Genomic DNA, 15,173 nt, shown 5'->3' with positions numbered 1-15,173 from the left:
CAGCCCGGCGTGGCTTCGGGCCCCGTGCCCTTCTTCCAGTTCCGGCCGCGGCTGGAGAACGTGGACTGGCGGCGGCTGAGCGCCATCGACGTGGATAAGGTGGCGGGGGCCGTGGACGTGCTGACGCTGCAGGAGAACATCATGAACATCACCTTCTGCAAGCTGGAGGACGAGAAGTGCCCCAAATGCCAGTCGGGGTTGGACCCGGTGCTGCTGAAGCTCATCCGCCTGGCGCAGCTGACCATCGAGTACCTGCTGCACTCGCAGGAGTTCCTCAGCTCGCAGCTGCACAGCCTGGAGGAGCGGCTGCGCCTGAGCCTCGGCGACTGCGAGCAGAGCAAGAAGCTGCTCAGCAAGCAGGCGGGGGAGATGAAGCTGCTCAAGGAGGAGTGTAAGCGCAGGAAGAGGATGATCTCCACCCAGCAGCTCGTGATGGAGGCCAAGGCCAGCTATTACCAGGTGGGAGCTGCGTTGTCGGCACCATTCATAACCTGATAAACGACTCGGTTTCCATTTGGGAGACCTTTCCTGTCTCACCGCTCTTTTCAAGGTTTGTCCTGTACATCAGAATAGCATATTTAAGCAAAAACAGGGGCCGGCCCGTGGCGCACTCGGGAGAGTGCGGCACTGGGAGCGCAGTGACGCTCCCGCCGCGGGTTCGGATCCTATATAGGACTGGCCGGTGTGCTCACTGGCTGAGTGCGGTGCGGGCGACACCACACCAAGGGTTGTGATTTCCTTACCGGTCACGAAAAAAGACAAAAAAAAAAAGCAAAAACAGTCATTTTAACCCACAGATGATCTGGCTCCTTACCTTCTGCAGACGACCGGGGAATTAATAATCAAACAACTAACGTCATCTGCACTGCTTTATTGAAGTCATCTAATTGCTGGCTGTTGAACCTGTTTCCTCCTCCTAATCGATGTCATGAAAAAAAACCATGTTAAAATTGCCCTCCAACGATGTGGAATTCTTAAACTTGTGGGGGTTTTTTCCTTCATTTTTAAAAACTTTGAAATATTTTCAAAATGACAGAAAAGTCGCCAGAGTAGTACAAAGAACTTTCATATACCCTTCACTCAGATTCACCAATTATTAACCTTTGTCACATTTACTTTATTTCCTCTGTCTCTATATACGTGTTATTACTTTTGAACCATTTCTTAGTGAGTTGCCGACCCCTAAATATTTCAATATGTATATTTCCTAAGAACACGAACATTCATTTACGTAACAACAGTATTTAAAGAATTAAACATTTTTGTTTTTCTGATCTTAATCTCCAGCTGTTATGGGTTAGACACTGAGCCCAAGATAAATATTGCAATTCTTGAGTATAACAAATCAATGTATATGTTTTTTATTGATTAGTTGGAGAAAGCACAAAAGGTATAAATGATGTTTGATAAAGATATCGAAGTATGTCACATAGTGACAAGATTGATTTCACACACGTACTTTCTAGTTTTGGCTAAATATGTATGGCTTAAAAAGCCTTAGTGGACTTAGAAATAGTAGAGCTGAAGCATGCATGAATCTGGAGAATTGGGTGTAGGGCAGAGAAAATAATTCGTTTAATATTGCTTAGGACTGACCCAACAGTGTTGAGAGAAGTGTACTGAAGCTAGTGGAACAGTTCTGAACAAAGAATACTGTTAGAAAACCATTGTGTTTGGCCCTGTTCAGACAACCTTGAGGTGTAACCTTCAAATGATGCTTGAAGTCACTAATTGCCTATTTGTTTCATAAATGCTGTTTAAAAATTAAATATTTATAAAATAGTGTGAAGATGGCTTTATCTTGTACAATGAATAGAATGTATTCCATTTAAAAAATTTTTTAAAGTTCATTATATTATAGCTTTTGACCATCTGGTGAAATATTAAAACCTGTAACATACAAAACATTTATGTTTAAACATTTTTTTCATTCATTTAATTACCATAGAAATAGCTGTTAATAAAGATTTTTAAATACAAATGATATCTAAGAATAAAAAGGTAATGACTCAATTTTATCAAACAAGTGACACCTGCCAATTCTTGGCAACTTGGCAGACTCTCTGAATGACAGTATTGACTGTGTGGTGTACTCAGGTGTGACCAGGAGGAGGTAGGCATGACCAGATCACCTTTTCCTCATTAGCGTAGTATAGTACAGGTATAATCCGTCCTCTATTAAGCGGCTTGCCATTGTCTCTTTGTGGAGTCTTTGAGCAGTGTGTGTGCCTTAAGGTGACAATTCCAGGGTTAGACTACTTGGATTTGAATCCCAGGTGTTCCACTGAGCATGTCATTTAACTTCTAAACCTCAGTTTCCTCATCTTAAAATGGAGACATTAATAGTAGCTACCTTTCAGGGCTCTTGAGAATTCCATCGTAAAGCATGAAGAAGGGTCATTGAACGGCATCTGATATGGGGATGTTGCTTTCCACAGTGGCTTCCCAGTAGTCAGCTGTGACTACATGTGATCTTGTTGTGAATTCTCCGACTTTTTTAAGAATTCATGGAATAGTGGGGGATATAGAAAAGAAGACCAGAGGCCACAGTGCAGATGCTGTAGGAATCGGTAATTCAGGGAGGGGTGGGTGTTCAAAGATTGACATTAAGAGTAGTTGGCATGTAAACTGGCTGGGTTCCACAGTGTTATGATCATTGTAACTCCAGTTTCCTAAGATGGTGATGTTTGGCCTATAATAAGATTTATGGGAAGACAATTGATTTTGTTTAATAGTTATTTGGCTTTAGGATGCATACATGAATTTGTATTTAATAGAGACCTCAACAGCTGGGCAAGTCTGATGGCCATGTGTAAAGGCCAGAGAGTACCAGTGATCTATCTATTTTTAAACATTTAAAAACTTCAAAATGGGAGCACTGTGCTTGCCAGTGGTTTGTAACAGGACTTAGACTCATTATAAGAACTTTTGTTTACATAGCTGGAAGTTTCAGATTCCTCTCCAAGCCCCTGCAACACAGGCAGACATTAGAATCTGTCAGTGATTTTCTGTCCCTGCTTCGAGTTATTTAGCCCCTTGGTGTTGGAAATGAGTGTTGGGGAGGAGAAAAAGCATGCATTTTGCCGTCATAGGGACATAGGTTAAAATATGCAACTGATAATACTATGACAATGTTTCTGAGCTTTTGATTTTTTTGTGGGCAAATTGGTTGCTATGGAAATTAAATAAGATAATCATGTAACAGCATCTAGCTCCCAGTAGGCCCAGTGGAAATGTTGGTTTCTTTAACATCTATTCTCAGCCACTGTCTTGGAGAGTTCTCAAAAAATATCTGGAGGAATAGAGAGCTTCCATCCTACTTAATTTTGGTAAAGGAATTCTAACTAATAAGTTGTGTTAATTTCTTCACACTAAATGGTTCTCATTTTTTAATGATTTTGGATGGAAGTTGTTTTAAGACATTTCCATGTTTTACATACTAATACACATTCTTAAACCAAGTGTACTGAACGTAATTCAACATATTCTATCCTTGGTTGTCATGGAAAGAAGTATAAAATTCCTTTCTTTTTTTTTTTTTTTTTTTTTGTCTTTTGTCTTTTTCCGTGTCCGGCAATGGATCGCAACCCTCAGTGTTGCCCCCGTACCGGACCGGGGACCGGCAACGGGATCGCAACCCTCGGTGTTGCTCCCGCGCCTCGCTCAGCCAGTGAGCAGGAACCGGTCTGTATGTGGGATCCGAACCCTCGGGCGGGAGCGCCGCCGCGCTTCCCAAGCGGCGCACTTATCCAGTGCGCCACCGGGCCGGCCCTAAAATTCCTTTCTATGAATAGATAATAGCACCTCACTTTTCTTAATTTATTATGTCGCTTTTTTTCTTTTGTAATATGCTTTAAGGGATGCTCCTTCCAAACTGAAGTTTATATATCTTTTATCTTTACTTCAAATCCATATATACACATATATACACACACATTTATCATATAAACACATATATACATACCTATATTCAAGAAAATTCAAAGGGTTTTAGAGGATAAAAATTTTAAAGCATTTTTAAAAAGTCTTATAGTTATTTTATTAATGGGAAAATTTGATACTAAGTTATGTAGCATTCCTTCCTGCCTTCTTAGCCCGAAAGGGAATTATTTCTAAGGCAGAGTCTTTATGCAATAAATAGGATTCCTCCACTTCCTACTATTTCATTGTAAAGAATGATCTGACTTATATTAAGTTTCTAATTTTAATCCTAGTGCTGGTAAATTAGGTAGCCTTGGCTTTGGGGTCTGATGGACCTGGTTTTTAGATCCTGGCTTGCTCCTCAATCACTCTTAGCAGAGTGTTGTGAGGCCCTGATGAGAAAATCGGTATAAAGAGCCTGGCATACGGGGGGCACCCCTGATTGGGACCTATTTATACTGCTGTAATCTATAATGTGTGAGTCATCCATGCCTCTAAGCAGTAACATTATAATGAAGTATAGCCATGCTGGGGAAGAAGCCTCAGAAATCTGGGGATAACAAATATGTATTATATTTAGGAGTAAATAAGTATATTTTTCTTACTACTTTTGAGCATAGAAGTTACCACTTTTTAAAGCAGGGGTTGCAGAGTGGCACCCCACAGGCTGAATTTGGGCCTGCAGACCTTTTTTGTTAGGCCTGTGTAGTATTTAGCTTCTTATTGGAAGACGTCTTTTGGTGGCCATGTACCCCAGTTCACCACATCTCCTCCCCTCCCCATGGTGGAACACTTGCCTGTCAGGCTCCAACCTTAGAGATTCTGATTTAAGAGGTGCAGAGTGTGTAATCTCCATTGTTAAAAGGCATACTGCACCTTTCCAATGCTAGTGGTCAGGGGAGTCACACTCTGAGAAACGTTTTTTTTTTTTTTTTTTTTTTTTTTTTTTTTTTTTTTTTTTTTCCTTCAGGAAAAAGTGTGATAAATAGGCCTAACCCTAAACCCCAGGAGGAAACTGGGTTCGGGATAAATTTGTTGAGGGTCTGTGTGCACTTTTAGAGTGCAGAATTTTCCCTAACTTAGAAAGAGGCTATCAGGCATTAGAAAGATGATAAAAGCCAGAGGGAGTGTGAATCATTTATTTATTGAGGCACATAGTCCACTCCCCGGCCTGTCCCTTCCTGGCCTGGCTGGTAGACAGCGCTAATGTGAACCCGGAAGTGTGAGAATGCTCTTCCGGGTCAGGCCGCAGACTCGGCTCACGTGTTCCTGCCTAGTCAGGGAAAGGTAATGGGAAAGGACGTTGGACCACATGGGTTAAAATCCCATCTCTACTAGTTTCTAAACCACAAGGCCTTGACAAGTTGCTTAACCTCTCTGTGTCTCAGTTTCTAATCTGTGCAATGGCAAAAATAATTGTACCTACCTCACAGCAGTCGTTAATGGAATGGGGGTTAAATGAGTGCACTGTAAAGTGCTTAGAACAGTGCTTGGCATGTAGTTGTTATTATTTTAGCTAAAACCTGGGAGTGAAGGGAAAAATGTTCTGTGGCATAACAGATTCCAAAACTTATTACAAAATGTCAGCAATCGTATGACTGCCATGATCTGAGTTTTTCTTTCCCCCCCAGATAGAAAATCCAAGCTCTGGACTCTTTGCCCTTGCAAAATGATTGGGCCCAGTGATGATCAGTTTTACCTGTGAAATTATGATCTCATTCATTTTCATATCACTTCTCTTTGTCTGCATTTCCCTTTGCTTCAAGAAATCACAAGAATTAGGTAGTTGAGACTGGAGAAAATTAAAGATGTCTGCTTTTTGAAGGCTTTTTTCCTCATTAGTGTGTGTGGTGGGGGAGTTGTGCGGCATGTATAAGGGGGTTAGCAATGGCAATGTGAAGGGTCTTTTTTCCTCAACATTTTATTATTAAGCATTTTAAAAATTCAGAAAAATTAAAACAACTGTATTGTGAATATCTGTATATGGAGGGTTTTTTAAAGAAAAATCTCATTCGTTTTCAGATAAAAACTAATAATAGAATACTAAAACCATATAAAAAAGTGCGCAAACTGATGTAACAAACATCATATACTTACCTCCTAGGTTTAACTTATGTTAGTATTTTGCTATATTCCTATCTTCTCTTTTTGGGAAAGTTTAAGATTTTAAAAATTATAGAAATAAATAATTTTCCTCCCTCCATTCCCAGAGGAAATCTCTGTTTGCCTGTACCCTTCCTCTTTACGTTTTTTATGTATATTTTAAAATATTTTTATGAGCATATATATTCATAAGACAATGTTTTTAAGTTTGAAAACTTTCTAAAAATGATATACTTATAAATCTGTATTAGTCTGGTAGGGCTGCCATAACAAAATACCACAGATTACGTGGTTTATGCAACAGAAATTTATTTTCTCACAGTTCTGGAGGCAAGATCAAGATTAAGGTGTCAGCAGAGTTGGTTTTTGGTGAGGCCTCCCTTCCAGTCTTGTAGATTACCACCTTCTCTGATGTCTCTTCTTCTTACAAGATGAAAAACTCTATCAGATTAGGGCTCCACCCTTATGGCCTCATTTAACCTTAATTACCTCCATAAAGGCCCCATCTCCAAATACAGTCACATTGGAGGTTGGTGCTATTCTCCACTTTTGAGTTACACTTTCCAGGTTTGTAACATTTACATTCTCTCCCCCAACCATAATGTCTTACTGGTTTTTTTATTGGTTCTATATTTATGTGCTCACCCAAAGTCCTTTTACCTCAACACCTCCATTCTTGAGTTCTTTATTTTGATCCATCTCTTCATTGGGTCAGATTGTCAAAATGATTTTTCTTACCCAAAGGACCAATGAGTGCTGAATTCCCCCAACTCTTTCAGGTTTGGAAGACATACTGGCTGGGTAGAAGGTTCTTAGATCACACTTTCCCTCTGAACTTAGTAGATATGTTTCCCTTGTCTTCTGGCAGTAAATGTTGCTGTGAGAAGTTTGAGGCTGGCCTAAGTTTTTTCTACTTGTGAGTGATTTGTTTTTTCTGCCCGGATAGCTGAAGAGTTTTTTCTTTCTGCTTGAAGCTAAGTAGCTTAAGTAGGGTATGTCATGGGGTTGAGCATTGTGTAGCAATTTTTCCTAGAACCCAGAAAGCACTTTCTATCAGCAGACTCAGCTTTTACTTCATTTCAGGGAAATTCTCTTGTATTTAGTCTTTGAATTTGGGTTCTCTACTTGTGAGAAACCAGTGATCTGTCTGTTGTGTGGCTTTTGTCAGTCAGCCCTTCATATCTGTTAGTTTCTTTCTAATTGCTTTAATCTCTGTCTCAATCTGCATGCACTTCGATCAATGATCTCAGCCTTTCTTTTAGTGAGCAATTTGTTTTTTAACAGTGCCTCTTTTGATCTTTGCTTTTTCCAATTTATTTGTTCTGTGATGATGTTTTGTTTCTTACTTTGTTTTTCGTATTTTTTATCTTTCTTTTTTCAATTCATTCTGTTTTTTAAAAAATCATTTTGTTTTTATAGAATGCATGCTCCTCTTATGTTCTGTGGCATGAATGAAGAGATTGCGAAGAACACCTTTTTGTTTCTTTCTTGATTTATAGTCCTCCCCCCATAATCTTTAGCTTTGCCTGCTGTGTGTTTTCTCTCCCTTTCTCTCTTCCTTTCTTTCCTTTCTTTCCTCCCTTTCTTCCCCCTTTTCCTCCTCCTTTTGATAGGGTAGTGTATATGCATCCTCTCCATCACTGCCTTGCCTTTTCTCTCATCATACCCATGTTTAGCCCTGCTGAAACATTCTGTTCACCTTGATACAGTAGCACTATTACTGTCTGAAGGCTGGATATCCATGTCCCATTTTCTGTAGCCTGAAGGAATTGGAGGTTGGAAAGGTATTGTTAGAATACCTTCTGGCAATGTGCTGCGTTGGGCTTGGGGTGGGGCTGGGAAGTGAGGGTGGCATGGCTTTCTCCTTTCCTTTCTCCAATGCTGTGCACAGCCCTAGAGCCTGCATTTACATCAGCATCAGTGCAGGAAGTCCCTAAAGTCCTGTGGATGAACCATAGCAGTTATCAGAGAAGGCTGAAAAGATGCTTTAAAGAACCTCTGAAATGCAGTGCTAAGAAATATGCCATAATGTTAGTTTTCTGGGAAACCCAAACCTGAAGTCTGGATGCAGTTAGACTCATTAAGAGTGAGGCAATACAGTGAACAGAAGAACATGTTAAATGACACAAGAGGGATGAAGTCAGTGAACTCCAGACTGAGACAACCTCTGTAGGACAAGCATTTGGTCCCTTCAGCAAAAAAATAGCAAGGAAAAAAAAAAAAAAAGAGAGATGAAGGGGGAACCTATAGACTAAAAAGAGAGTTAAGAGATAAAATGACCAGTTTTAGGATATGGGCCTTATTTGGATCCTGATCCAAACAAATTATAACAACATTTTTTTTGAGACAATGCGGGAAAACTAGAGATATCAGTGGAAATGATTTTTTTCCCTCAGAAAATTCATTTTAATAGGCTAAATATTTCCAAGCATTTGTTCAATCATGTACTAATGCTGCCCTCTGGTGATAAAGCTGTGAAAAAGATAGACAGAGTCCATGCTATCAAGAAGCTGCATTCTAGCACTTAGGATTGGGCAGGAGACAATCCTTCTAAGTGAACAAGTAAAACAAATAAATGTGGAAAATTAACCAGTGAGATGTACAGTGATGAAAATAAGATGGTGATGATGTGGCAGTGACTGGCGGGAAGATCTCCAGGGAAGACCTTGTTGAGGTAAAGCCGTCATCCCCAGTGTGGAAGGTGTTCAGTGAGTGACATCTCGAATGTCAGGGAGCAGCCAGCCATGGGGAGGTCTGAGGAAGATCAGGTGGGGGGAACAGAGAACACAAAGCCTCTGAGGTTGGCATGCAGGAGGGACAGAAAGAAGGCTAGTGTGGCTGGAGTGTCATGAACAAGTTGGTGATGACAGAGTGGGAGCCACCAGTCTAACGGGAGCAGCATCAGGGGTTCCAGAAAGCACCAGAAGGGCTACTTTAACTGTCAAGAAGTAATTTTCATTCCCATGTGTTCAGTTTGGGAAGAACACCTCGTGTTATATTGCTTTTCAGTCATATTTTTAGTATCACTTGCCCGGATTGTATCTTTCAGGGAGAAAGCCCCCAAGAAGTAGTGCTTCAGGTACCCAGATTTTAATTGCATTTGGGTGGGAGGACACTCGTTACAGACACTTGGATTTGTTGCTGTCTGCTTTTCAGTGCCATTTTTGCGACAAGGCCTTCATGAACCAAGCTTTCCTACAAAGTCACATTCAACGCCGCCACGCTGAAGATTCTCACCTTGGTAAGTCATGACCTCTATTTTCAGAGCTATTTTCTTTCTGCTCCCTTTTTCTTTTTGCAGTGAGACAAGGTCCAGTGCATTTCTCACTGAAATTTAAAAGAAAGCGTCATAGTCCTTGTTCATTTGATAAGTAAATATCGAGCCCTACAATGTGCATGCCCTGAACCAGGTGCTGGGGACACAGCTGCAGCAAACAGAGGACTCCTGGTCTTTTGAGTCTGACGTCCTAATGGAGGGGCTGACGAGGCACACCAATCAATAAAAAACTCTTTTCGTGTGGCGGCAAATGCGATGAAGACCATAGAGCAGGAGAATGGGGTGGAGAGGGACCCTGGGTGTTCATTGAAGGCCTTGCTGAGGAGGCCATATCTAATCAGAGACCAGGAGGAGGAGGAGGTTCCAGCCTGGTGAAAATCTGGGAAAAGAGCATCCCAGAAAAAGGGAACACGAATTGCAAAGGGTGTGAGGGGAGGCAGGACGGCATGTTTGAGGAATAGAGAGGAAGCTGGTGGAGTAGAGAAGGTGAGTGGTGGTGTGGGTGGGGCTGCATAGGTAGGGGCCGGGTCACAGCAGGCCTTGAAGGTCCTGGGCTGGAATGAGGATGTTTCTATAAGTGTAATGGGAAGCTACCGGAAGGTTTTAAGTAGGGGAGGGACATGGTTTAATTTGTATGTTAAAGTGACCCCCTGTAGCTGTGGATGGAGAATAGACTCTCGGGGCAACAGTGGAAGCAGGTGGAGGAGAGATGATGCTGCGAGAGCAGCCCAGGTGAGAGAAGAGGTGGCTGGGCCACGATGGGCCCAGGGCAGATGAGGAGGTAAAGATGTAAAGGACATGTTGTGAGCACATGTCCCTTACATGGAGTCACAGAGCCTCCAGAGGGGTGACTCAGTGTTGAGAGCAAGGAGGAAGCAAAGGTGATCCTGGGTTCTTGTGCTGCATGTTTGGTGAGTGGCGGTGATGCTTACTGTGATGGAGGGCTGGGGGTGCACAGTAGTTTGAAGGAGAAAGGAGAGTTTGGGATGGCCCTGAGTACATTCACATTACACATACAATAGACATGCAAGTGGGGATGCTGGAGGTCCCCAGCTTCAGGTAGAGTTCAGGCTGGACATAGAAATCTGGGAGTCACTGGAGTAGAGCTGGGCTGGCTGAGGTCACTGAGCGGGGAGGAGAAGATGGCAAGGCCTGTCCCCAGGCTCTCCCTACTGTAGGAGGTCAGGAAGAGCAGCGTGGAGAGCGAGAACTAGCAGGAGGGAGACCTGGGGAGTGTGTTGTCCTGGAAACCAATGGAAAAAGTATTGCAAGGAGAAGGAGGTAGTGGTCAGGTGTGGTCAGTTGTATCATATGTTCCTGAGACGCAGAGTAAGATGAAGACTGAGGATCGGCTGTTGTTGTCAAGACAGTTGTTGGTGACCTTGACAAAGCTTCAGTGGTTTGGTGGGGATAAAAGACCGAATTGAGTGAGCTGAGCTGAGAATGGCAAGGGTGTGGTCTTACCAAATACAGATATTGATTGCAGTAATGTTTGCAGGGAAGGAAAGCAGAGATATGAGGCATCATCTGGACAGAAATGTGGGACCATTGGGACCAAGGGGAAATTTTTGTTTCATTTGATGTAGGAGATACTAAGATGTGCTTGGGTGCGGATGGAAACTAACCAGAATATGGAGGGGGTAATGGAGACACAAAAGCAGGGAGGAGACTGGCTGGTTAGCTTAGGTGGTTCGAGCACAGTGTTGTAACACCAAGGTCAAGGGTTTGGATCCCCATACTGGCCAGCTGCTAAGATAAATGAAAAATTGGGGAGGGATTCTTTGGCTTACCAAGGAACCAGGTTTCCTACTATTTAAATGTTCTCAAGAACAAAAAATGTATGGTCTCTTTCTTCACCAGCAGATCAAAGCTTTCTGCACATTGCTGCAGTATCCCACAGAAATTCTTATTTTGATCTTAAATGTTTTCAGTATCTAGACATGTACACTTAGCTTGTTAACTCAGTAGCCGTGTTCTCCTCCATTTGGGGCCAGTCTGTTTCCATTCCTGCCCATTTCAGGTAAATAGATTTATTTAGGAAATAGCCAAACTTTCTATAGAAGCAAAATAAACATTAAATTCTATTTATAAGCCATGGACCAGTGATACAATTTAGCAATATATTGGAAAAATTGGGAAGATGAGATATTTTAATTAATCTATCTTTCTTCACTGTAAAACTGACCTTCTTTCTCTTCTGTTTCAGTATCTTATTCTATCTCATACTCGTTTCAGAGAGTATTTCAGACTCTGAAATGAGTATTATTTCTTCAGGTCATCTTTGAGATTCTGACTTTCTACTTTGGTTTCCATACCTTTCATGTCTGCACTCACAGACACATGTAAATCCATTCAGTCATGTGTACATCTGCATGTAAGTACATGTACATAAGTATGCTTCCCTTCACTTGTTGCTTCCTTTTTACAACTTTTCAGTACCTTGTTTTTGCCCCAGTTGACAGGGTGTGGCCCAAGTTTGCATTTTGAATGCCAGTCCTCTCCTTGGATGAGCACAGATGGGGGGTCCTCAGGAGAGTTTGGTGGAAGCCAGAAGGATGACCATAGAGATTTCAGTATGGTGGTGCCTGCAGTGGAAGCCGTTGCTTCTCTTCTCTGATTGAGAGAGGCATCTCTAAGAAGAACCCAGAGTGCCATCGGGTCAAAGCAGCCGGGATTTTTCCTTGTCACCATGACTGCTCCCTGAACAGGGCTCTCACACTATGTCTGTGGGATAATCCAGCCTCAACACAGTGGCTGAAAGAATCTGCTGAAAATTCAGTGCCCAATAATATGAAGGGCTCCCAGTAAACATTAAAGAGCAGCAATTGGCTCGTGTGGCATGAAACAAGTAATAATATCCCAAGTAAGAGCAGGACTGTACCAGTAAGTTTTCCGGTAAGTTTCATAAGAGACGATGTTTTAACAAGATCTTCTGTTGCAACAGAGTACAAGAACAAGGCGCAGACTGATAAGCTCCAGAATGAGATTGACATGCTGAAGGAACAGCTGCAGCTTACCAGGTCTCAGTTAGAGGCTGCACAGCACGCCCATGCAGTCAGATTGTCGAAGGTACGCTACAGCATTCTGAAACAGTGGTATTTTCAATACAGTTAACTGTGTGTAATTCAAAGGTGCCATGGATGCCAATAAACAGAGGACGCTTAGGAGTTTGCAGAACTCGTTAAGTGTGATTGTAGTTTGTATTGCCAATCTACTCCTTACTATCTTACTACAGAGCACATCACTAGAAATACAGTTCCCTAGCTTTTTTTTAATTGAGATAAAGTTCACATAACATTCAATTAACTTTTTTCTTTCTTTCTTTTTTTTTTTTTCTTAAAACAACCCGTATTTATTATCTTACATTTCTGTGAGTCACAAGTCTGACACAATTCTCACTGAGCTAAAATCAAGGTGGCAGCAGGCCCGCGTTTCCCAGTGCAGGCCATAGGAAGAGAATATTTCCTGCTTATTTGGGTTGTGGCAGAATTCAGTTTCTTAGAGTTGTAGCACTGAGGTCCCCACTTTCTTGCTGGCTTTGTGCTCAGGGATGCTGCTATTTTTCTTGTGAGGATGCCCATACTTCTCGGCTCACAACCGTCTTCCTCCATATTCAAAACCACCAAAAGTGGGTTAATTCTCTTTCTTCTTCCTCCTCATCTCTGTGACCCACATGTTAGACCTGTGACATGCTTGCAATGTCTTGTTCAACATTACTCAGGGGCCCAGGAGAAAAGAGGGCTCTGACGCATTTGTTCTGAATGCTGTGGATCTGAGTGGCCCAGTGTGTGTACCGAGTGTGCCGTCACTGCTTCAGCACAGCACTGGCCTCAGTGCACTTACTGGAGAGAGTGAGACCAGCAGAGAGCTCTTCTTGTCACTGTTGATGTAATATCGTACGCTCAGTTCTTTCTCGTTTCTCCCACGGGGGTAGGAAGTGTGACTTTCTAGGGGAAACAGCAGGTCATTTCACAGAAGAAGTGATTGAGCCCTCTGTCTTCTTCCACATAGGCTCTTTCTCCCTCTTTTTTTGAAAATTGTAGTAACATTCATATGACATAAAATTTACCAATTTAACCACTTTTAAGTCTATAGTTCAGTAAAGTATATTCACACGGTTGTGCGATCAATCTCCAGAACTTCTTTATTTTGCAAAACTGAAACTCTATACCCATTAAACAACAACTCTTCACTCAGCCCCACCTTCAGTCCATGGCAACCACCATTCTACTTTCTGTTTCTATGATTTTGGCTACTCTAGGTATCTCCTGTAAGTGGAATCATATACTATTTATCTTTTTATGACAGGCTTATTTTATTTCACTTAGAATAAAGTCCTCAAGATTTATTGATGTTGTAGTGTGTGTCAGAATTTTCTTTCTTTTTAAGGATGAATAATGTTCCATTGTATGCATATACCACATTGTATTTATCCATTCATCCATCATGGGACATTTGGGTTGCTTCTACCTCTTGGTTATTGTGAATGATGCTGCTACAAACATGGGTGTACAGATATCTCTTTGGGACACAATTAACCACTTTAAAGCATACAGTTCATTGGCATTTTAGCATATGTGCAGTGTTCTGCAACCACCAACTCTCTAGGTTCAAAATTTTTTCAACACCCAGAAAAATAACCTGTACCCATTAAGTAATCACTCCTACTACCCCCATCCCCTGGTAACCACTAATCTTCTTTCCATTTCTGTGAATTTGTCTATTCTGTATTTGTACAGAAAGAATCATAATATGTGACCTTTTAAGTCTGGCTTTTTTCACTTAGCATAATGTTTTTGAGGCTCATCGAAGTTGTAGATGTATCCGTATACTTCGTTCCTTCTCATAGCTGAATAATATTCCATTATATGCATATTGTACCATTTGTTTATCCATTCATTGATTGATGGACATTTGTTTCCACCTTTTGGCTATGATGAATAATGCTGCTGTAAACATTTGTATGCAAGTTCCAATGTGGACATATGTTTTTATTTTTCTCAGGTGTATACCTAACAGTGGAATTGCTGGGTCATATGTTAATTCTATGTTTAACTTTTAGAGGAACCACCAAACTGTTTTCCACAGTGGCTGTACTATTTTGCATTTCCATGAGTAATGTATGAGAGTTCCTATTTCTCCATGTCCAATACTTGTTATACTTTTCTGTTTTCGTAATTAAAGCCATTCCAGTGGGTGTGAAGTAGTATCTCATTGTGGTTTTCATTTGCATTTCCTTAATACCCAATGATGTTGAACATCTTTTCATGTACTTATTGCCTATTTATATATCTTTGGAGAAATGCGTACTAAGTTCTTTGCCCATTTTTTAACTGGGTTTGTCTTTTCATTGTTGAGTTGTAAGAATTCTTTATATATTCTAATAGTTTCAGAGCTTTAGCTCTTATATTTAGATTGATGATTCATTTTGAGTTAATTTTTTGCATATGAAGTAAATTAGGGGTCTAACTTTATTTTTTATATATGGTTACCCAGTTATCCCAGCACCATTTATGGAAGATATTAGTCTTTCCCTCATAGAATGGTCTTGACACCCTTGTTGAAAATCAGCTGGCCATAGATGTTTGGGTTTATTTCTGGACTCTCAAATTCATTCCTTTTGTTTGTATGTCTGTCCTTATGCCAATACCATACTATTTTGATTACTGTAGCTTTGTAGTAAGTTTTAAAATTGGAAAATGTAAGTCCTCCAATTTTATTCTTTTTCAATATTGTTTTGGTTATTCAGGTTCTCTTCAGTTCCATATGAATTTGAGGATTGACTTTGCCATTTCTACAAAAAAAGGCTATTAGAATGGGATCACACTGAATTTATTGATTGCCTTGGAGACTTGCCGTCTTAACAATAATG

At 41.1% G+C, this 15,173-nt stretch overlaps 1 protein-coding gene across 1 annotated transcript in view; it reads left to right on the top strand.

The window, feature by feature from the left end:
* LOC103601979 (zinc finger protein DZIP1-like) overlaps positions 1 to 15,173 on the top strand; it is a gene marked incomplete at its 3' end in the record, with an annotated part of 30,275 nt that overhangs the window by 666 nt on the left and 14,436 nt on the right. The window contains exons 2-5 of the mRNA XM_008586382.1: positions 4 to 459; positions 9,074 to 9,103; positions 9,181 to 9,265; positions 12,246 to 12,370. Of these exons, the coding sequence (XP_008584604.1) occupies positions 4 to 459; positions 9,074 to 9,103; positions 9,181 to 9,265; positions 12,246 to 12,370 (696 nt within the window). The remainder of the gene's footprint in view (positions 1 to 3; positions 460 to 9,073; positions 9,104 to 9,180; positions 9,266 to 12,245; positions 12,371 to 15,173) is intronic.

The sequence above is a fragment of the Galeopterus variegatus genome, unplaced genomic scaffold (assembly GCF_000696425.1).
Source record: "Galeopterus variegatus unplaced genomic scaffold, G_variegatus-3.0.2 Scaffold3969, whole genome shotgun sequence".
Classification (NCBI taxonomy): Eukaryota; Metazoa; Chordata; class Mammalia; order Dermoptera; family Cynocephalidae; genus Galeopterus; species Galeopterus variegatus.
The sequence above is the reverse complement of the archived record's forward strand: the minus strand, read 5'-3'. Positions and strand labels throughout refer to the sequence as shown.